This window comes from Varroa jacobsoni, unplaced genomic scaffold, assembly GCF_002532875.2.
Source record: "Varroa jacobsoni isolate VJ856 unplaced genomic scaffold, vjacob_1.0 scaffold_413, whole genome shotgun sequence".
Taxonomy (NCBI): Eukaryota; Metazoa; Arthropoda; class Arachnida; order Mesostigmata; family Varroidae; genus Varroa; species Varroa jacobsoni.
The window spans coordinates 80,384-104,530 of record NW_019213315.1 but is presented as its reverse complement, the minus strand read 5'-3'; the positions used below and the strand labels follow the sequence as shown (position 1 = coordinate 104,530).

The 24,147-nt window shown below is 38.8% G+C and overlaps 1 protein-coding gene and 1 long non-coding RNA gene across 4 annotated transcripts; one reads left to right on the top strand and one right to left on the bottom strand.

The window, feature by feature from the left end:
* Nucleotides 1–406: 406 nt before the first annotated feature.
* LOC111260236 (ethanolaminephosphotransferase 1) lies at nt 407–23,155 on the bottom strand. Of its 3 annotated transcripts, none has more exons than XM_022832834.2 (9): nt 22,890–23,155; nt 13,039–13,808; nt 9,418–9,486; nt 6,097–6,286; nt 5,093–5,246; nt 4,295–4,403; nt 3,702–3,892; nt 2,787–2,966; nt 407–2,208 (listed from the first exon to the last, which is right to left on the bottom strand). In XM_022832834.2, the coding sequence occupies exons 2-9, from the start codon at nt 13,585–13,587 to the stop codon at nt 1,992–1,994; spliced, it is 1,659 nt and encodes a 552-aa protein (XP_022688569.1). In that variant the 5' UTR covers nt 13,588–13,808; nt 22,890–23,155; the 3' UTR covers nt 407–1,991. The 3 variants fall into 3 exon arrangements, with proteins under 3 accessions (XP_022688569.1, XP_022688568.1, XP_022688567.1); XM_022832833.2 differs by lacking the exon at nt 22,890–23,155 and adding an exon at nt 18,894–19,028; XM_022832832.2 differs by lacking the exon at nt 22,890–23,155 and adding an exon at nt 18,870–18,956.
* LOC111260240 (uncharacterized) lies at nt 19,863–22,399 on the top strand. Its single transcript, XR_002680196.2, has 2 exons — nt 19,863–19,955; nt 21,225–22,399. It is a non-coding gene; the product is annotated as an uncharacterized LOC111260240 (long non-coding RNA).
* Nucleotides 23,156–24,147: the final 992 nt, after the last annotated feature.

The window sequence follows — 24,147 nt, the reverse complement described above, 5'->3', positions numbered from 1 at the left end:
CCTATGACTGGCGCTAGTCCTAATCGGAATCAGGCGGCTAAGGTGGCTTCGCTGGCATCCTACTGAATTCAGGTATTGTGGAAACACCTTTCATGGGTGTAACTTTAAAATCGCGACCGAACTCAGTCTGCGTTCCTAAAACGCGCCACAGGACTGCATCGCTCATCGTTGAACAGATGATACATGTGCTTTCTATGCGACACACTGCCATTTGTAGAAGATCTGAAACGCAGTTTTTAATTTTCGAACCCTCTAGTTGCATGGAGTTTGCAATGCCCTCTAGTTGCATGGAGTTTGCGATGGTAGAGGAAAATCGCGACGATCGTCTTTGTTATGCCTTAAATAAGCAACGACATATCACCTATCTTACATAGTAGCCATTCACTAGGAAATGACAAAATTAGAATGACGTGTTGATTTTAATCTGTTTCATTGTAAAAATCTTTTCAACTACAAAGCTTTCTTAGGTAACTCAGGGGCATCTATTATAGCATTATCATTGTAACATCATAATAATGGACTAGAAAATGTGACACTCCAGTGGGACGACACATCTTATGCTTGTCAATGTAGGCAAGCAATTGTCGCCAATTTAATTTGTAGGAATTTACAAGCAGAGCCTTTCATAGGTTCTCAACGTATACCGACTCGTTTTCTTGTTGCTGTACTACTCGCCTTAGACTTTCGCTACCGCGCTCTTTAGTAATTTGTTTTATTGAGACGCAAAAACTGAATTGTTATCTTTCCTGAGCACGTTTAGCGTCAGTGTCTGTAGATGTCGGACCCGACACTTCCTAGTGTATGGTCCTGTTTTGTATAATCTGTTGTTAGTGATTAGTATTTCTGATTAAATCAGGTGTCTGCCAATCTGTCTAAGTTGATACAACCCTGATGCTGTTTCGTAACAGCTATGGTTTAACTCTATCGTACAACTCTCCATATCGTTACACTTATGGAACCTCGTCGACGAAGCTTACTTAGCGCGACTCTTTATTCATTTTGTTCTATCGAGCCCATTCCCCAAAGTACCTGGCTTACTCTATTGGGGTGTTTTTATCGCAAGATATTGAGCATAGCAAGACAGGCGATTTATACTGGGTTTCTGGAATCCAGAGATACATTCATTCACCTGACACAATAACATTACCTATTTAGTTGTTATTCAGCCACAAATTAACAAATCCAGATCCATTCACTCACAAACATGGAAGATATTTACGCGCATACTCAGCATGCCACCATACGCTCACTGATAATTATTTTGCTATTGTGTTTTCGTGAAACCGTGTGACTGTTTAAGAATGGTCTGATCAATATCGTGCTGACACAATCGATTTCACGTGCTCAACGCAGTTACGTTTTTTGGTCGTGATGGGTTAGAAGACACGCTTCACGCGTTTCAATAAAGTTACGGTATGGATATAAAACATACGGTATGTTAGCTTCTGTTTACGATAATTTTCTTATCGCATACTTCACGCCCACAGGCATATATTAAAAAAACACAACTTTTTTCCATTTTCGCCATTCATCACACATTTCCATGAAAATCTCTCTCTCCCTCTCATTTTACTTGTCTGTATGTACTACTTTTGATTTGTTTTTCTTCACGGCCGTGTTTTTTGTCCCAGTGAGCTGGTAGAACCCGCCTTCGCCGAAGCTATCTGGTGTTAGCCTTATTCTTTACCTTTTCATTCTTCAAATATTAGCCCTAAACATGGCATCTTCTCTTCCGCGCAAAGTTGCTCTCGTCAAGTTGGTTCTTCAACATAATAATTCAGGGTCGCCCGTTATTTGCAGCGCAATTTCGACGAGCGTGCTGTGGTTTGCGCAGTAGTTGCGTGTTGTTCACTTTATTACATTCCACTGGCTTCGTTGGCAGCGAAGAAGGCTCACCAAGGTTGAGCGTCGAATTTGACGTTGATCGGTGTGGGGGTTCATCGTTACTGGGGCGAGTGAAGGGACAAGTTAGACAGCCTTTGATAAAAGCTTTAGTCTATCTTTTTTGGTGCACGTCGTTGAACAGAGAAACAGTTGATTCTGAAGTGGTCGCACATCTGACGCACAACACAGATGGCGTAGTGGATGTGACCCACAAGAACGGCGGCTGTGAGGGTATATAGACAATATGTCTCGTTCCATCGCAATCCAAATACGGCGAAAAGCGTGGCAAGGACCAAAGCCAGCATTATGTTGAAAAGGTCGCATCTATGCACCAAAAAACGGCAAGAAAAACACGACATACGTGAGAGGAGAAATTATGTTGAGTGATGCCAATTAACTCTATAGATAAAGCTTCAATGCTCCATGCTTTTGTTAGCATAGGATGAATAAATATGAGGATTTCCGTAAAAGTGCAGTGGTAATATGTTTATGTACTAAACTTACGGAAATGTAAGCTGGCATAAGTTCGAAAGCAAGTTATTTGAATTACCACGGTACTGGGCGAAAAACTGAGGAAATTTTTACTTAAAGAAGTACTACTCTCAAAAGAGCAGGTGTAAACGTGATTTGTTTCATGCTGGAGAATCGAGATTCATTAACTTGAGAGTATCGATAAGAGGGTCAAAACCCGAAAATTTGAACGAACAACGGTGTTCACACCGCATTATAAGCTTAATAAAGTACACCGTGCACCTTTATAATAGTAATAATAATAATTAACGTGTTCAAGTTTGCATGTTATGAATAAAGGAAACATATAGATGTAATGACTACACCAATCAATTTAAATTAATGGTAAGATAGCCGATTTAAACAGAGATTAATTGTCATAAAGATATTACCTTGTGGTTGTCATTTGGTTGATGATCAATCGAGTGGCGATGTTCGAAAACAGTGTACCGATCATCACAAACATAACACGGGGTTGCGTCTCAAGGATGCTCGTTGGCGAGCTCAAAACCCAGATGGTTGTAAGCGCAAAGAAGATTGTTGGTGCAACCAAAGGGCGCATTCCTTCCCACCTAAGAAAAAAAATTAGTAAAATCGTCATATTTCGGCTAAAGAATAGCAACAGACGTTTGAGCTAAACGTCAATAGCCGTTGGTTAAATTCATTCGAATGCTGATAATCGTTGAACGTTATGTAAAGATAGGCATGCCCGATTGAATATAAAATACATTACTAAAAGAAAAGAGAAAATATGAACAACGAAAAACGCAATCTAATAAGCTACTACAGTAAAAAAGTATCGATCAGTATAGGGAGCTAACGAGCTAGAGAACCTCCCTGCAAAGGTAAGTTATGTATATGATTATAGAGGTTTGTTTCCGTTTTTATCGTTAATTTTATTTTAGTAAGCTATAAGCTAACTGCTTCTCTCACAGTATAATTAATATGCAGACGTTACGCACGTCCATTGATGCATACTTTTTCACGCAACACCATTTTACAGCACTGGAAATTTGTGCATTTAAGCATATATCGCGCAGGCGATGCTGGTAGTTGTCTTGGCGTTTGTAAACATGTGGCGCGGTGTTATTTTTTAAGATGAGAAAGAAGTTTATAGCCTCCATCGATAGGCATCAAGTAGACATTACACTCTACAAGTGGAAACATGCTTTCCAAGATAAATGCGTAGTGACCCACCGAAAGAAAAAATCAGCCCAATCCGTGCATTTTTAGGGGCTCCTTTCAATAAAACAACTCCGCGCACTTGGACTTTGATAAACAGTAGATCTTACCGTTGGAACACTTACAACGAATGGTGACGAAGCGTTTTAGCCTGATAACCTTTGTAAATATTCCACAGGCTCACAGGTAAGCCGAGGCCAGCTGCACCGAAATGAAGTGCGGCTTCCATGTACAATCCGGAGGGATAGCCCAAAAGGGTGAACTTCCAGAACGTGTGACCGTAGACGAAGGTCAGCAGGAAGGTGCAAGTAAGGAACTAAATGACAACAATCGATATAAAAATAAGAACCTTCATTCATACCACATGGTCATTCATTCATACCCAGCTGTGTTTGTTTAAACATTAAGTTAAAAAAATAAAAAGAAAACATTTTTTAAATAATCTTTTAAAATAAAACGTTGCTGCACCTCTACATCGTTTTATTCATGTCAGCTTATTTCTATAAATTATTCGTACTCTATATAATACATACCTTATTGTTTATATTATCGGTCTGTGTATAAATTACAAACGATATTAAGCTACATTAATATACATCATACAAATAGCGAATAGCAATGACGGATTAAAGGGTCTAATATTGTTAACAAAGTGCAGTTGGTGGTAATAAAATTGCCCTTTGTTCACAATAAAGTACAGAACAAAAACTGAACTTACGATTTGTGAAACATCATAACCCCATGGAAGAAAGAGGATGCCCGTATTATACTTTTCCCAATGCGATGCGAGGAAACAGTAGTGCACATCCCACAGAATCAAGTAGTATCTGTATCAATAAAAAAATTCGACGATTCAAATCAATAGAAAACTGGTTAAATTTTGACATCTTGGTATTAGTATCTACGAATATGCTCCAAAATTCAGCAAGTACTTTTCATAACGATATTTCGAAACAGACAACGTCATAATGTAGAAAGAAGCACGTTTCTTGATCAAAAATGAAAACTAGTCTTATGCAATTAAAATACTTTTTACGATCTCTGGCTGTGACCAATATTGAAGTCTATTTGTTGTTAACGGAAAAACTTCTTACTTGACAGTTGTCACACACATATACAGAAATAAACTTCATAGTGTACTGACGATGCTCTTTGACGAATCGGAAAAGTGGATAGCATATTATAGTTATATTTAGACCAGCTGAAATTTAATTTTTGGCTCAAAGTTGAATGCAATCGACAGTTTACTTTTGTATACTAACAGCACAAGAGGTACAACAGTCAGTTTTAGAATATGACAAAGTAAATTAAGTGATATTTCTAGAACTGATATTTTCAAAAGACATATGTCATGAGCAACAAAAACTCTGTTATACATGTATGTATACACGACCATTTTACAAAAGGTTTCGTTTGGGTAACAAACCAAATACTGATTGTCATACTGAGTTTGGATGAGGTTAGCACCTACGCACTAAAACTATGGTCAGCCAGTTGGTTGTACTCCAGCACTTACCGCCATGCAGAGACAGCGAAGTTGAGTCTGCCGAAGACTGAGTACACGCAGACTGGCATGAACAGTGTGGCCCATGAGTCAAGTCCATGATCGAACAACTCTCCCATAGGGCCGCAGAGTCCGGTCCGGCGGGCGTGCTTCCCATCGATGCCGTCTGCAACGAACGTAAATTTCAGTGTAACTAGAAAATCATACCGACATGCCTTTTGATCACGATCCATACAAAAGAAGTATTAAAAGCTGAAAAACCACATTGTTACGAAGACCAGTGCAAATCACTTGCAAGCTGATTTTTTACAGTCGATTAACCAAACAGCTAACTATTTCAAAACTGTGTGCTATAGGGATAACGCTCCATAACGCTTAATACAAGACCCAAATATCGCGATGCGTTTTACTGCTTATTACAGTACTTCTACATCAAAAGGGATCCATCATCTCACTCTGCAGCATATTCTATCTAGCTTAAATTGGTTACGCTGATCTCTGTTGACCAGCTACTACCAAGGAAGCACAGACTAAATGCTTCCGGCACTAATAGAACACTAATTAACTACTAGGCAATTAGTCGTAGTAGCGGTACTCGGAGCAGTCTGTATTTATTCTATGGTGATCGATTTTCAACCACTACCTTAATGAACGAAAGCTTAGCTGCACGCTAAACACATGTATATATCTGACATTCGCAAGCGAAAAATGAAAGAAATATTTGATTAAAATAGTCATAACGTTGTCATTTAATCTACTACATGTATCGGTTTAAGATCCTTTACTAGGAAAATCCAGATCTACAAGATCTCTAAGATACAACGTTTCATATGTTAACTAAGGAAAACAAGTAAGAAAACTCTCCGCGATCGTGGCGCTCCAGGGGTTATTTACTTATTTGATTGCGTCATGATCGTCGATGCATTCATCACTAATATACTATTTTCTAGTTCATCAGTTTTGCTTCGAATTAGCTCCATAACTGAGATTCCTAAATCAAGCTAAACTATACTTACCGAGGGTGTGCGCCATGAATTGATTAAAAGCGCAGACAAGCCAGACCCATTTTGGTACCGGAGGTGAGGGGTGGTCGTCACTTGATGCATAAAAGTCGAAATCATACCATGACAACAGGCATAGACTCAGCACGTTCAACATGAACCCGCCAAATGTCAAACAGTTGGGAGCTACTGAGCGAGGAACCAGCTGAAATAAAGAAAAAAGCGAATTTTCTAATTGATTTTCCATGATAATAGGTACAATCATACCTGCATGTCTACATAGATATCTGCTCTTAACATCGTGTTTAGATATTTATACGATTTATCTGTAGAGCCTAATGTTCAGTTTATCTGTCAAAATGTGCAATTAACAATCGACAGCCTTAGGAATCAACATGTAGTATAAATAGACTAGCGTAGTAGAAGTAGCGAATCTCTGACATCTCTACCTTTATGCTGTATTGTGTATATTAGTCCAATAAATTAATCGCTGAATCTCAGCGATTCAAAATTTTATAATTGATATACACATGTGATATGTATATGATATACGTAATTCAGTACGGTAGGTAGTGTCAAATGATGGCTGAAAACTATAAATCCGGCCGTGAATACTGTAATCATAGCACGCGTTCTGATCACGGCTTCATTTATAGTTAAGGCAATACTGCCGATAAAGATCTCTGCGAGCATGGTAATTAAATAAAGATGTCATTCAAAGGTTTGTAACATATGTTACGAAGAAGTGCATGCATGAAAATACTGTACTTAACGACATGAACAAGATCTATCTATAAAATTTTCATTAACTGTACAACGATGTATCATATACTTGATAAATATCCCCAATTAGTTCTAGTATTTACTTTCAATTTACTTTGTCTGGTCGAATGTTTGGCACCACTTAACTTCCTTGCAATTTATATGATGTCGTATATATATAATATGCTAATTAGAAATAAGAGATTAACCTGCTTTCGGTGCACCCTGAAAGGGATGGTTCTTATTGTTGAGACGCTTTGCGTACCTGCCCAACACCTTGTAATACTTGTAATACTCTCACTCAAAGGTACGTACTCGCCCAAACCCGCTATTTTAAGGTTAAATAACCCACCAGTTATAAAACTCTGGTAAAAGTCACAATTTGCTTGTAGAACGCCACTAAGACCGTTTGAGATATGTTCCGCTGGTAAAATGTTATCAAAAAGGATCTACAATATTGACTATCTAAAAGTTCTGCAAGACATGAGAAATCATTTTATTATTCAGAGTGAGATAATTTATGCATTGTAAAGGCATTTGAGCAAAGTGCTGCGTTGAGCCCACCCTTAGGCCACAACAGCTGCGCATAAATCAAGGAGAAAAAAAGACAAATGCGTTTATGCCCCGCAGATTTATTACGAAAGAAAACAACGCTCATAAAATGTTTAATATTAATCCATTACGAGATATCTCACGACTGCTCTCTTTCAAAAGTTCCGCTACATGTCGTCTAAATAAGAAGCTACCTTGTGTATAATAATTATTAAATAGACACCTTCGAGCAAACACAGACAGAATATTCAAAAACAGTGGCAAAAGATCACGGGTTTTATCAATTTAACCGTCCAACCATGGCTTCGCCGGCAGAATAATCCAGACTCATGCGTGCAAACAGTAAATAGTGACTTCAGACAAAAAAGAATTAAATTACCTAAAAACAAATTGTACATTATGACGCGCGTCACAATGATTTATCCTAACATAGCCATAATTCCTCCAATTAAGCCACTACATACAATTATTTTATTGACGTGATAGGCTTGCGAGGCTCTTCGCAATGACGGAAATCAATTTGGTCTACAGTGAAAGAAAGGCCTTTTGTGAATCTTGCCACCTGCCGCTCACAGCTTGACTATGCAATCGAATCGATGTACAGAAAAATTCACTAGCGTGTTGACTATACTTTCTGTTACTGACGACGCGTGTTTAAATGGAAAAAGCGGCCACAAAAAGAGACTCCGTAGTGAAAAAATGCCGAACAGTGAATCTGTGAAATATTATGATATGTATTTTAACATAAAACTACAGATATTAGGTATTTGGACGCCGCGACACTAGTTACTCGTCTAGTGGCTGGTGCTACTCGATGGTATGCTGCGTACGCCTGTCCAAACGTCATTTTTTTCCAGCTACGAGGTATCGCGCTGGATAGATTCAATTGAATTAGATTTGATGAACTAATACACTACCATTAGGAGGAAATTACTGCAACTAGTTTTCTAAAGCACAAACATATCGACGCCATCTCATATAGTAAATAGTTGCAAATTTATTTAGTATTTAGAAGTAGTTTACTAATAAACTACTTCGAAAAGAGCACCAGAGAAATCAACATGTAGAATTAGAACAGAATTACTGTAACTCTTGGCTAATGTAAGCCGTTTGGATCGCTAGATTTTAGCTTTGCTAGTCGCTATGTACGACGACGTGTTTCCCCTTGGTTGAAAAAGCAAGAGAAAAACAATAATTGACGCTTTCAAACTTTAGCAATTTCAGCTTAAACATTATTTTCTACAGCGGATAAAAATTATCACCGAAGGCAGGCTCTATAAAGGTCGGAGTTCGCTAACATGCCAGTTAACTAATCGACAGTAGTAGGACCTCATCCTCTATTATTACGTATTAATATCTTCAGCAGCAGATTATTTGACTGGAAATCACGACCACATTGATTTATTTACGTACACTTACTTCCACTCTGTACCCATAAATGTGGATCCCGTCGGCCTGAGACCATCCAAAGATTAGTTCTGGCAAACGCAATATAGAGGCAACACTATTTCGCAAATAAATAATTTCAGTGCATGACCAGTAAGTACGTAACTTTGACGACAGCTAAGCTGATTGTGAGTCAAAATAGCAAAGTACAAGCATTAAAGTAAGTGATAGTCGAAACAAACCAATGTAAGGCTTGTGGAGCAATTCGTCGTAACGCCAGCATGATCGCTTAGTACGGGTAATATCGCGGAGTCTACAACTAGTCGCGATGATATAGTTCGTGCTAATAATGTGGTATAATACTAACAGTAATAATACCTAATATAGATATAACGGCTCTATGGCATGCAGAGGAAACTGGTGCGATACCGAAACTGTACGTAGTGTAGACAAACGTAATTTGGTGTCACTAGCATGTAATTACACATGAGAGATTCAAAATGATTATAGACTAATTACAGATATGGGTTCAATGTTATCCAAAACAAAAAAGATACTTGGGCTTGACTCTTGATGTTCATCTAATAATAAAAATGATAATGATAATAATATCAAGACGAGACCGATTCAACTTACCTTGACGCACTGGTTCCAAAAAGGGTGCATTACATAATTGCTCAATGGTGAGGTGTCGATTGCTGAATACTTTTGTACACAGCACCCAGTCATCATACGGAGAAAATACATGAAACACCGCAGCAAAAAATAAACGTTAGTGCAGTTGAAACAGTGCTAGCTCACCATGATCGTCAACTAAAAAATACTGTATCTTATTCCAATATTTCACACCAGTAGCGGAATTCCCCAATATTAAGGTAGATCTATATGTAGGTAGTAAATAAAACAAATTTAGTTATCCACAGCCCTGCTGTTGAAAAAGTGTAATTGACATCCTGAGGCATATAATACCGTCTATATTTGATAGATTTTGTTTTCCTAAAATGTTTGAAAATTTTTAATTATGGTACCCTCGAAAAAAGTACTGGTTGCAATGATAATATTTGCTTTATGGGTGCCTGCTACAAACCCTGCTGTTCTCTTAAAAGAAGGCCTAGCAAAAAAATGCTTTATCGTTACAGAGTAAAAATCACCATAGCCTTCAGCAAACCAACCCCTCCAATTTTTCGGAGGGACGTTCAAGCACTCAGTCCCGATAATGCTGAGCTTGCTGTAATTTTTATGGAAAACTTGCGCCACCTCGATGCAATAAAGATGACACATCAAGAGTTTAATTTAGAAATTCTGCTCAGATTTGAAATATATTGAGCGTAAGTAGCCTCATTTCAGCTACAAATAGCTGTTGCGTTGAGGGCCCGAACATAATTTGCAGACATTCATAATTTAATACGCATGAAAAACATCACCGCCTGAAAATGAATGTGTGCACATCCCTGACCTGAGACAACTGTCTTCATTGCTTAAGCATATAAAATTCATATAAATGGCTTGATTTACCCGAAGTGTCTTTTTGCAAATAGGCCTATATAATCCGAAGGTGTAAATATTTTCCTAAAAATTCATGTTCGTTAATTGTTAAGTAATTTTTAAAATTGTTGCTGTTATTTCTTTCTGAAGACTGTTCAGGCGAAAATTAATTCATGGAGTCATTTTTACCTTCCGGGCGTAAATGTTGAACGAAGTTCTCCACTACAATATATATTGCACATAACTGGAATAGGCTAGAATTGAATGATATTACACTGGCCTCAGAATAGATTATCAGACATTAAAAATTCCAAATCATTAGTGAAATTGGCAACATCATGGGTACTTGTATTGGATTTAGTACACCCGCCTATGAACTAAAAACTCGGCAAGGACATATGTCTACTAAGGCATTCCGGACTCAAATATTGCCACCATATCACGCAATGTACTGATTTATTTACAATGCTAGTGTATCTATTTCATTTGCCACTTTTCTATACCGTTTATGATAGCTACAGCGTTCATGATATATTAATCAATTTGCTGTTACAAGCCAAACATGCGGACATATGTCAAATCAGCCGTCTGTTGATGACATTAAAGCTTCCGACAAGGCACACGGGGAAAGGGGGGTCGAAACGGCCTGAGCGAGTCCGTTTGAAAGTCAAAAACCCACGTTAGGCCACGCGCAAGGTGGGCACGGATGGTGTCGCCATTGCGAGCACATCCTATATACTGAGAAAAGCGAAACTGCTAAACGAATGGATGACTGCATATTGCGAAGTGACTCACGGCGTCAAACGTTAAACCTGTGTGACAAATACATGGGAGCTTGGTGTTAAATTCAAATAACGTGATTCATACTCGCTACATGCCATAATTTGTGTTGTCCCTTTGTTTTGATGTGTTACCATAATATACAACTGGTCAGGTATATCGTGCATGGCTAGCATTTTTCCTACGCACAAATGCTGGCTTCTGGGTTGACAGCGCAACGGTAATATTAAAAATCGGGCAGCCTATAATAAAAATAAATCACGTTGTCTTAATGATTCATGTCAAAGACGTATTAAACTGTTCCGTTTAATCTATTTTCAACTTATTATATTATATATATATATATATATATATATATATATATATATATAATGGTAAAAGTTGAAATTATTGTAAAGACTAGACGTTTCATTGCGTAGTCATTCAAAATGTAAGCTATATGGTTAGTGTATTATAGAATCCGTGGAAGAGATGAAACCTGATTCTCATTGGGCCAGGTTACACGGATATAGAATGCTCCAGTACCACAATCTTTTCATAACACACACATGGCATATTATATATTAAAGTGCATTCTATCATACAAAAGCTGTGAATGTGTAGAAACTGTTTGAGCAGCAAGTTTTGCTATAAAAATTCCGCAGGTATTTTGCTATAATGTTGTCGTTATTTAGTATTTTTCGCGTTTTTTGGGTGCCCACACGTCAAGAATAACAACGCAAAGACAAAAAGCTGCAACATGCATCGGATACCTATCGGGTGCGAGTACAGTATATTGGAAGCAAATTACAGTGTAGCGTTTCTTGGTTTATCTAGTCGATAGCTTGTACTCTTTATACAGGCCATGTACTGACGTAGCTGGTAACTTTCGACACCAGCAACTCCTTTTCAAGCTCCTTAAGCACTTTCGTCATGTACATCATTGGCTCACTTCTGTCGTACAATTTCCTCGGCCTTTTCTATTCATTTCACACGTCATTGTATTACGAATTTGCTTTCTTTCTCTCCTTTTTCTATTGTATCTAAATGATGCTCGGCGCTTCTAACTATGGTCCCGTTTACGTCGCACAATTGCGTAAGAGCAAAATCTACACATTCCATTTTTGGATTGAAATTGAACAGCCCTAGAAACAGTCGATTAGGTACAGTTGTTTCGATGGACGCCTGCTATTCAAAGTTTAGCTTCCCATAGTATATAATACAAGGTTTTGAGAAAATGCGGTGTGTAAAAATAATGTTTTTAAGAAATCGATGTACCCCAAAATGCGCTAAACTATTCTTCTTCCATATCTATTATAAACAATGAAAACGTATATTCCAATAACGTAACCAATGAAAACTACAAGCCGTAAGCTCATAATTTACTGTACAGAAAGCCTGTATCCCAAAATAACTATCCTGCTTAACCCTTGCCCACAGCACGAAACCTATACATAGCCAATACTAAAGTTATGCAGTATCTGCGCGTTCTTTCCTTCATCGACCTTAAGGCACTTTCCTCCTACACCGCACCTCACGCAAAAACCCTGACATATCAAAGATTCGGCGCTAGTGAACACCTCTGTGACGTTTTCACGAACACATTAAAACTTTTCTGACAGGAATGCTTCGCTTTTCGCTTCGATTATTTCTGGTACTCCAACCCCCCCCCCCCCCCCATCATCTTCCGTATTCTCCTTGGTCAAACCTCACTTTTATATAAGTCGCCCTCACTAACTTTCACTCCAGTACTGTTACCGCCACTACTGTCATCATCATCATTACACCTCGAGACATGACATTTCACTCACTCTTCCATCACTCGTAAGTGATCTCTGAAATACTTTATCTTTCTTGTCCTCTCTGACTTTTTTAATTCCTAGCTGTTGTCTATTCAATCCTCTGGAGTACACACAACCTCCGGATTATCCGAATCATTAACACAACTCTTTAATTTTCACGTTATCTAATAGTTGATGAAAAACCAAAAAACATCACATCCTAATGGCGCACCTTATAGTTATCGAACCCGGTCAGTTGCTCCTTGGAGAGGTAGTCCACCTCCCAATCCATCGCGTCCGGCCGACGACGCCAAAACCGCGGTTTCTGTTGTTTGTGTTGCGTCGATTTGCGTGGAAGTACCGCTGCAGCAGCTGCTGCTGCCGTCACTGTTGTCGTTGCCGACGATCGCGCAGCGTGTTCGTTTTCGCATTCGGATGCTGACAGTGCTGCGGCGCCCAACGTCGCCAAGTACACTGAATCGCTGGCAGTGGAAGTAGGCAACAACTGGCCAACGGCGGGACGGCTCGTCGTCCTGCTGTTGTTGTTGGGAAGGGCGCCGTTCGTGTCGATTTTGTCTACACTGCTGCTGCTACTGCTATTAGTAATAGTTGTGATTGTGATGTTAGTAGTTATAGTAGTGGCACAGCTTTTAGGCGCCGTGCTTCCCCCGTTGACGACAACGCGATCGGATAGAGACACCAGATGATGGGTTGTCTGCTCGACGACGTCGAGCTGGCGCGCAGTGGGACCCGCTAAATTTCGAATTGGATCAGGCAGCATGGTGGGAATTGTATACTGGTGAGTCAGAGATTAATCCGAGTTTGGTCGAAGTTAGGAGATACAGCAGTATTGATCTGTAGAGGCTAAAAAAGAGGAGGATTCAACCGGATAGTATTGAAGGTCGAAGACTAAACATAGAATAAATTGCTGTTGATGCACTAAGTACGAGTTGAGGGACGACTACGCAGCCGATAGAGGCACAGGTGTGAGTTGACGAGAATCTGAAACGAGGCGGAGACAAAGCGGAAATCGATGTGCGTTAGAAAACGATTAAATTTTGACTTTGAATGTTATCCATTATACAATAGATAGTCCATTATATATCACTATAATACAGGCTGGTATGCAGTAAGCCTGACTGTGCCTACAAGAATAATCATTTCCGGTACTCTCAACCCGTGCGGTCGGATTAGTACATAAAACAAATCTTGCGCCGCATACGGTTAGGAACAATTACGAAAATAAGATTATTGAAATATTAATTATATATCCTAAAAAATAGCGGGAAAGAAAAAAATCCTTATCGACGTATAAACCACTTAATTTTTAGCTAGAACTGTAAATTAATATAGCAACAACTATTATGGACAACAAGGAGTGTTGTCCAAAGGCAGTACAATGAATTTCAATGTGGGGCGAGCAGTTTTTCTCAGCACAATAAAAGTCGATCGGATAAGTTGACCTTGGTCATGTCGATTACAGAGGTACTACAATTATTCTCATTTCGCCCATTTGGCGAACCATTCACTACTTGCAATTTATTTAAAATACGAAACAAAAAGTTCAATCGCGATAGCTTTTAAGTAAATAAACGTCCGGCGAATTATATAGATGGATATTATGATAGCTCGCTTCAAAGGATGCTACCAAATATTCTCTAGCTATGTAGCAATTCGGTGGGCTTTAATGGATAAAACTGGACAAACGAAACCTCAATCAAAGGACACCCGTGACTATTCGCACACTTTTAAACGAGGAAAGGAGCTTGATAGCAGATGAAAACATTGGAGAAGAGACTATTTAAACAATTCGTTGCTAAAAACGGAAATAGATTGAGGATCCTTTTGCTCTGTAGAGTGTTCGGCGCCCACTAGAAAAAAAGTAGGTAATTCTGAGAACAATTTATTACTATAACACATAACATTTTTATACGCTTTTTTGCGTGGCGATTTAGATATATCTTATTGTAATGAAATGAGTAAGTTTGATATGTTTAAGTTTTTTTTTTTGTTATAAACGAGGTAGCTTTTTATATTTACGTAGCGTATACCTCGATTTCTGGAGTCTAAAAATAGAATCTTCAGGAATTTGAGCACTATTAGTTAAATATGTAGTTATGTAAACGTTGTACCTCCTGTGTTGCCGAATATCTGCTCTTGGCTACGGGGCACGAACGACGTAAAATAGAGTAGATGATTAGTGCTTACCTAAGCAGTCCGTGGTATGGGCTGCGGAAGGCAGGAAATCAACACAACAACATTTAAGTGCATAGGTTTCAGTTCTATGGTATATAAGTTTCGTACCCATTTTTGTAGACAGTGTTGCCTAGATATCTTTTCTGTTTCTTAAGTGGCATCTCTATTCTTTTTATAACGCTGTACTATATTATTATCATTGTTATTGACGTGTGAGAGCATAAGATAAAATTAATTTGCCAATAAGATAAACAATAAATGTATTCATATACCCTTTTAATAAAACAACGGAATCTGGATGCATTCTCCTGTTTGTTGTTTTTATACGATATATGTACCCATCTGCATTGTCAGTCATATAAGTTAAGTCGATAAAAACGTTTTCGAAACTTAACTGTTTTCGTTAGGAAGGCGCACCTCATAAAGTAATTAGTAGAGATCGATCCATAGGTTCGTTTGTTTTGAACATCTTAATCTGCGCAAAAAAAATGTGTCGTATGTATGGCGACGCCATTCTAAAACTTTGACTGGTTATGGTGCTTCATAAATTTGAATATTATAATGTACTTATTTCACTTATTATACCATATGCAATGTATAGCCGAAAAGTGGCTTTTGAAGCATTACATCAATATATTGCTTCGTAAATTGGCACACGATAGTCTCTGGCCTAACCCTATCAGTGTATCATTCATTACTCGTACTTGAATCCTATAAAAATTATATTTTTACTACAACTGATAACGGTTATTGAACGTAATCGACTACACAAAGAAAGTGCATAAGATCGTTAGCAAATTTTTATTCGTATCGTGTCGTGCACTGCCATCATCGAGTAGATGGGAGGAAACTTTTCAAAACGTCAGCGAGACAACACGCTTAATTTGCTCTATTCTTCTATGCTATAAGGTAAATCCGATGAATTACCTTACATACAAAAATGAAGTGATTCATAAGGGCTCGAATACTGGACGAATCTTTTTTGTATCAAATAGCGAATAAGATTATACAGTAACACAGGTCACCACGTCAAGCCTTTCAATCTACGCAGCAAAAGTACGCAGTCAAATGACAGGTAATTTCGAGTCATATGAAATCCGTAACTTTACTTCGAGTTTCGGGACCAAGTATTCGGTGGTTGGAGTCGGAGTGGAAACAGCACTAGAGTTTTTTTTATCAAAATATAATAATTGCAATATTTTCAAGCGAACGAGCGAGAGGTTTTCACAGTGAAAGTTCAGAAATGCGTTTTAGCGAGACTAATGTCGTCGAGAAATTCAATGCAAAGGACTCGTTCTTAAGTTTACGCATTAGCTCCCGTAAAAAAATCGTTCACTTATCGCTTTGTTGCTTTGAATTTACCTAAAACATTTTAGTTTTGATCTCGGTAACAAAGCAACTTTTCGACCATATGCGCCTGTTCCTCCTTATAAATAATCTTAAAACGACTGAAAATTGGCGTAATATTGGCTAAACTTCTATATATTGGCACTACCTGTTCAGGACTTCCTCTAAGAACTCGCTATTTTCGATTAAGCCTGGACTTCGGAATGGCGTGGCATGGATCATGATTAGCTCAACATGTGTACAAAACAGTTTGACTTAAAAAATTAGGATCTCTTACCGAAAAGGTCTGTATCCAGTTGGGATGTTGTGCCGCGCCGAACACAACTTCCGCCGCATTTTTTGAATATTCTTATGTAAATGTTGACACTGTTCTCCCATTGATCATCTACCTTTCATCAGACCCGTTTTACTATTGTCAGCTTATTTTTTTTTTAACCAAATCCAATCTCTAGCAACGGATACCCAAACCGATAAATAATGATGTACATAAGAATTTTTGCTTAAACGTACTCGTCCCGTGTACAGTTTCCGCAGCCTTTCACGCACCATCACTTGGTTTCATGATATTAACTCGCAAATCTCGTGTCAGTCTCTATAAGAGTCAGCTGCTGGAATGTTTACTAAGCCTTTCTAGCACTATTTTATATTTGTCCACACGTATACAGGGCTACACAGACATATGCTATACCACAAATTAACGTAACACGAAATTGTGAAAAATGACGATGTCATACGAGCTAAATAGCTAAGATGGCACGAATAATAGAATAAATGTTCTGAAGATCATTGTAATACTTTTACGAAAAGTAGCCTATTTGACTTTACCCTGATATAATGTATCGCAAATATTTTTTGACACGCATTTGCCATGACAAAATTTGAGGCGTCGCGATACAGCAATTATTAGCATGAAATCGAGTTCGGTAAGTGTATACGATGCAAGCAATCACTAAAGCCCTTTATAAATTAATTACATAATATTATAAATGTGGATACTGTTGCAGCTGTGCAATTAATACATTAGAAATAGTGAAACGAATCAGGGAAAACAATTTGAAGCGACCATAAATTTTTTTCGGTCGATAATTTTGCACAGCAACACTGCACTATGCCCAAATTCGGTCACAGCTTTCATCGGCGTGAATAACTCGTTCACAACGTTTCTTGTAGTTCCGAGCCCATCCAAACGCTTTGGGATTACTTGGTCAACTGTGAGTCGATTTATTATATATATATAGCACTGAACTAACAAACCAAACCGCGTTTAACTCCGTTCCCCCGAAGTGCCCATAGTCACGAAACAGCAGTCGTTGGGTATTACTCGTTGGGTGGATTGCCACAACTTTACGGAATCCTAACTCCAGACACTCGTTTTATGGGCGTAGAAGAAGCTCACCAAGCAACAAGCTCTTTATCTTCCTTTACAAGATTAAATTACAATCTGGAAAACTGGCTAAAGCAAGAGCTGACATGATCATGATAACAAGCTCCCACGGCAAGCACTATTACGTCAATACACTTTTTTTTAATATCTATTCCGCTTTATTTAGTCAACTTCCACATTCCGCTTCGCGAACCATTGCTTCTCCGTAGTTGACGCAGAGAAATTATATTTAAACAAATTGCTCGTGTAAACTTACTGACAACCATTAAAAATGGATAAAAGACAAATGGATAGTAATAGGTACTAACGATCCTAACCTTCTCGAATAATCTTCACATTTCCAATGAATATACAGCTAGCTTGCTCATCCTTCTCTTAGTCTATTTCAACTGAATCTTTTTTTCGCGTATCGCTCCTGTACTACCTGATTTTTTTGATCGTACAAAGGTCGAGTGGCAAACCTAAACACAAAAGCACTTACTGGCTTAGCACTCGGTGCCTTTTGGCAACACACCCTTTCTAGGAACTCTGAGAAACGGTTCTAATTACGGCCATTTAATCTAATTCTTTAAACTCTTCATCTTAACAAAATTGATGTTTTTCCTTGACACGACAAAAACAAATTTAAACATTACACATGCTAAGACACTCATGCCCACAAAGGAATGCCGCATGCCAATAAACTCTAAAACGTTTTTTTATTGATGACACAACTGTTCGACTGTGGCCCTAGCTCAAAATAGTCAGCCATCGGCGGTCGATAAATCGCGTGGTCCAGAAGTGACAAATAGTAACGTAGCCAGTGGGCGGATTTCGAAAGTTTTACAGTTGTTATAGCAGGGGCAAGCGGAGCTTGGTGGCACTTGTATGTGATTCAACTACGCTCTGCTACTACGTTCTACGTATCTGCCTCCCTAATTGACAAAATCTAGCAACGGAAGCAGATTTTTTTCTAAAATTAACAAACAGACACTAATGATCTCCTCTTTAACGACTTCTTGCCCATACACGCTATTATAGGGGCATTCTTTCTGGGCTTCACTGCTTTTCGCCTTCCATTTATTTCGTTCGCAAAAAAAAAGCCTTCGACACGACTACTTAACCGAAAGGCACCTACTTCCCTCAAGCACACTAACCTAATCACCGTGAGGGCTGCTTACTTTCGATAGATCATCACTAGTCGAGTAGTCAGCGCGCTCGAAGCGCCTAAAGAAACAACTATGTCTCACGTCTTTTATAGTCTCATATAAACACTCTACAGCGGCACCGCAAGTTCCCATCCAGCAACAACCAACCGGACACTTCGCCCGCGTGACGAACAATGAGAAACTAACTGATCGACTGATTCTCTCTGCGAATGGCGGGCTATCTAGACCGCAAATACGCGAGGGTGAGCGACTATGGCTGCCTCGGCAGTAACATTCGAGCACACTGTGTGCGTCGTCTATCCGTTAGTTGTAGTCGTAGGCCGCGCCGCAACGTTGGCTCCACTTAGCGCTCTATCTGCGTGCTTGACTGAGTGTCACCACCGATAAGGGCAAGCTGCATATGGCGATATTCGGTTGTAAGACGAGTGCTCTTGCGTAGAGCAGACGGTGCGAGGAAGAAGGCACCAACAGCGCTCACGGAGGCTCCGCAAAAAACGCCCAACTTTGCTGAGGAGTCCGGTACGATATTTTACAGGGCTACGTAGCGAAACAGTCCGCTTTCGATAGAAAGACAGAGACTATATGTTCACGGAAGTTTCGCCGTCGGTGTTTCGTTTGTGGCAGATGAACGAACGGATGGACAGGTACACAGGTTAACGGTAAAGACGATGGCGTTGGTGCAACTGCGTCCCCTTTAAATTTTTAACCCCCCAGCGAGCATAGACACTACAGCTCAAAAGCAAATGTCGAGGCCAAAGAGCTAACGACGACGGGCTTCAGTACAAGAAGCAGTTTTCGTTTAGCGCGAGAACATCTATCTGTTGGTTGACCACAGATTGTCGTTGGAGTAAAACCAACTAGCTTAGCAATGATATGGCGAAAACGCGAGCCGCTATATCTTTTCATTTACGTCACGCAGAGAAGATCACGGTGGTGGTAGTCAAGACAAAACGTAATGTAGGTGTACTACAGTATAAAATGGGCTGGGTATATCGCTCGAAGAAAAAAGTTTATTGCGAAGCAAGCTTCTGCACAGATGGCTGACGATAGCGCAGAACCAGAGCGGTTTCAGAGGTACAGGTCATATCACATCCGAAGATAGGTGCAGAAAAACAAAAAGCGGAAGGGCAATGTGTATATATATATGTGTGTGTGTAGAAGTGTATACATATATACGGTATTTTCGCCAAATGAAGGAAGTTGGTTTATGAAAAAAAAGTTCAGTGAAGTTTATTCACCCTTTATCAAGCAGACTGCAATTACTATTGCATAGTAACTCTTAATACAAACATATTCTTGTACAACTTAGGAGATATCAGAAATAATATCTTATCAAGAGGGTGCTTTTACAGTATGTAAAAGGATTGATAAACCGATTAAGTAAAGGTGATTACTAAACCCATAATTAATTTTCTAGTTGTTGTTCCCAATCCTATATGGACATTCAAATTACTGTAATCATCCACCATGCGAACGACTTCATCATTTTGTGAGTATTGTACCGAGGTTTACCTTGTCGTAGGATACATATCCTACGACAAAGTAAATCTCGGTATTTGCCTGAGGATACTTTTTGAGTGATAGAGGTGGCAATTTTTAAAAGCAGGTCTTGACTAAAGAAACACATCCTAGCGACATGCAATTACTCCGTACACTGTTTAGAGTGCGTCGCTATATTAGGCTTAACAGAAAAGTCGATTTGTTTTTGGTAGAATTTAACTAAATACACTGACCGCTGATTGAAAGTGTTCCTAGTTTCTGATGAAATGTATTTAGGGAAGCTGCTTCTCTTGTCGTCAACGTTGTTCAAGTTACCTACGTATCCAGCGTTCAGACATTGCTTTGTCGCATATTGTTTCCTATATTAGTACCTGAGAGATGTAACAAAACAGCAATCGAAATAGCATTAACCTAATTACATAATACTCCCCGCTAACGCATCAAGGGCGCACTCTTTTTTTTTGTAAATAGTTTCCATGTTCGTAATTGCGTTTTTTGAAAATTTATTTTTTTTTTAGATTTTAACAGGGACGTCATTACAATTGAATATCAAGCGTAGAACACTTATCGCAGCATCTTAGAGTATGTTTTTTAAACTGACGAAGCCACGCTGTCTGCCAAGCTACAGATTAACATGGCTCAAGGTTGTATTATTTGATACAGATGACGTATAACGCAAACATAAAGAATAACCATAAATGTAAATATAAATCAATGATTAGTCGTAGGTAACCCTAACATTGTTTTCCCTATATAAATAGGATTTACGTCCAGTTGTTCCTGGTGAACAGCTTATCATTGCGCAGTCTTTAACAAGTACTTCTACCAAATTCGTTGTTGTAGGTGTTAACGTATCTCGTGATGTGAGCGACATTCACAACAAGCGCCCTTTCTATCGCCACTTAACACTCTCCTTCGACGGGTTTTATCTTCAGAAGGTTTTGACGTTCGACGATATGTCGCAAGTGCCTAGCTCCTATAGGCAAACCGACTCTCCACTGCGTTATACATAATAATGCAAACAGAGGTAGTACTTCACGCCGTGCGCCCCTTTACGAAAGATAGGTGTAAGGTAGATTGTCGACATATCGTCTTGTAGGGACTTCTGAATAGAAAACATTCCGCCAACAACTGCACCTTGTTCGAGTCTTAAAGGTGGATGGCTGGCTGGCTGGCTGGCCAAACGCCGAAAAAAGCATCGACATAAGAAGTTGCCAGGAAACGAATGTTTCAACGGAGACAGCAAAGATCTGTAACTACTCAGCCGTACGTAATGATTAAAATATATCAAAAACAATGAATGAATGTAGTAACTCTACACCCGAAGGAAGCGCGAGCTTAGCATGTGCCAAAGCGTCTGCCTACATAGAAGACGGACTGGTGCCGTATAACTGATTATAATTTTATATGATAAGACAACTTAGGGCACATAGTTCGGACTAGAATAAATCCTAGTACGTAATCAATGATATTAAAAAGAGCACAGAGCTAATATTCGGTCTGGGTCACGACGAAATCAAAGCATCAAACCTTGACAAATTGTAGTAAAAAAGCGCTTCTAAATCTACGATTTATCCCGCAAGGTGAGGTCGGTGCATTGATCTTAATAAGTTATTTATGTACTAAGCGCGCAATACGTCGCAAATGTGATATCCTTGGCATATGTTTAAGAAAACGAAGCGAACATGCAAATACCGAGCAATCATCTATTAGATTCTTCACTTTGGAACGGAATGTAACGTGTACCTTATATGTTTTAATGTACATACCATCCAACGAAACTTTACAAGTGAATACTCTTCAATAAACATCAGATAAGCTTTGTACTTAGCACAGGAGTATCCACAAACATTTCGATCTCAACGAGCAATTAGCACACTGCAATGTCCCGCCATGGCAGAAGTCGGAAAGAAGGGTCGTTGCTTCAAGACCCTTCAACGAAAAAAGTATTACGCAATATTGAATAAATTATGTGAATAAGAAAGTAATTTTTCTTATATAGACAATTTCCGCTTGAACTGTGATATTGCATTCTCTGGAAAAGTTCCAAATCCGTAAGTTATTTCTGACTGAATAGCCAGTACATAGAATTGCTCGGGTCCTCTGTAATGACACAAAGGTCGCTAAAGTTGTGAATAATTACCAGGTGTCATTTTTTCAACTGTATACTACGCCATTTTTTAACTGGATGAGCTTGAATCAAACGTCACTACCTCTACAAAAATTCAGAAAGCGCGGAAGTTTAGGACGGGTTGACGGGCTTCATTACGTACTTCATAAATAAGCACAGCGTACTTAGTGCTGTTTGGACTCGGGTAACAATGCATAAAAAAATTATTTCTTTGAGCAAAGATACTGTAACCAAATATAACTTGTCCGTCACTACCATAACGAATGTTTCAGTTGTTTAGCAGCGATTCTACTGAATCGAACTCGTCGGTGGAAACTTCGTAGCTGCAAATTCAGATTTCTTTATGGCATAATCTATCATTCCGATTATTTACTTACAGTCTGTCTGTGAACACGTTCAACTGCTTTGATGTACTTGTCGTTTCAGGACTTCTCTGCTTAACTAGCCCTTGCTATTTGACCGGTCACAAACTCAATTAAATGTCCTGCATTAGACATGGCAACCGGTACGTGAATATGCCTTTCGCGTATATGCTGTCCCAGTAGTCGTAAAGCGAAAGGAAAAATGATCGTAAATGGAGTGCTTGCAATCTCCTCTTTACGACAAAAATACCATTGGCTGGACACATAGGCCTGATAAAGCTCTGTGTCGCTAAAGCAGCCTGATATAGCTGGCAGCAAGTGTTTAGGTATGGCGTTCACAGTTTATCAGCCACTATTTGTTATCAATAGACGATTTCATACTTGTGATAAAAATAATAATTAAGTGATCATAAAGACTAGCGTAGCCAGAACTGCAGAGTAGTATCTAGAAGAGAGCCTGAGAATGCGTATTTTGAAATGAAGAGTCGATGAAATTTTCGTGTTTAGCAGACCTTAAAACTGAATAATTCTTAAATAGCTTGGCTAGTATAATTAGCCTTCAATACGTGCTAAAGCTTCTTTTCCTTGATTTTTCACACACTTCTCTCAGCGCTATGGCGGTTTCTAGGCAGCCATACACAAATTATTTGCATTTCCATATGCGATCACTCCATCTATGGTTTTTCGAAATAAATCGATAGTGGGATATGCGCCCATCAGTTGCCCTTTAGGAAGCCCCAAATCACATGAACTTGAAAAGTGGCCATCAGTTTTTTTAAGGATCTATTATTATAATTATAGAGTGATTGCTTTTTCACTTTCTAATGTCTTTAATTAATTGTACTGACACAACCATTGCTTTGCACAAATATCTTTGTGTGCTTCTCCTATATTTTTTTACCTCGGCACTAGCTGGCTTTTTTATGCTGAAAAGCTGGCGATTGGTGAATTCTGAACGTAAGGAAGCTTGATCATATTATATATAACGATAGGTCTACTTAAACAAAGACCAGAAATAGCTAATTTAAGTACCACCAACGACGCATAAATACCATAAACGTTGTATAAATAAAGAAAAATTTTTATATGGTATACTATTCGGTTGCAAGCAGCTTTTGCGTTTTTTAACAGCGTCGTCTTTTTTTTTTATCCCCAAATGAATTATTGCCAATCACATTTGAGGCCTGTGAAGTATTATGAAAGAGTCAACCAATTGTAGACTTATTTTCCGTTTCTGGTGAAATAATAGGTCGCATCATGGTGCGTGAACTTT

Coding starts and splice junctions, on each gene's coding strand:
- LOC111260236 (XM_022832834.2), bottom strand. CDS start 13,587: ATGCTGCCTGATCCAATTCGAAATTTAGCGGGTCCCACTGCGCGCCAG. Junction 9,487..13,038: donor CCGGGTTCGATAACTATAAG/GTGCGCCATTAG, acceptor TGTGTACAAAAG/TATTCAGCAATCGACACCTC. Junction 3,893..4,294: donor GTTATGATGTTTCACAAATC/GTAAGTTCAGTT, acceptor GTTGTCATTTAG/TTCCTTACTTGCACCTTCCT.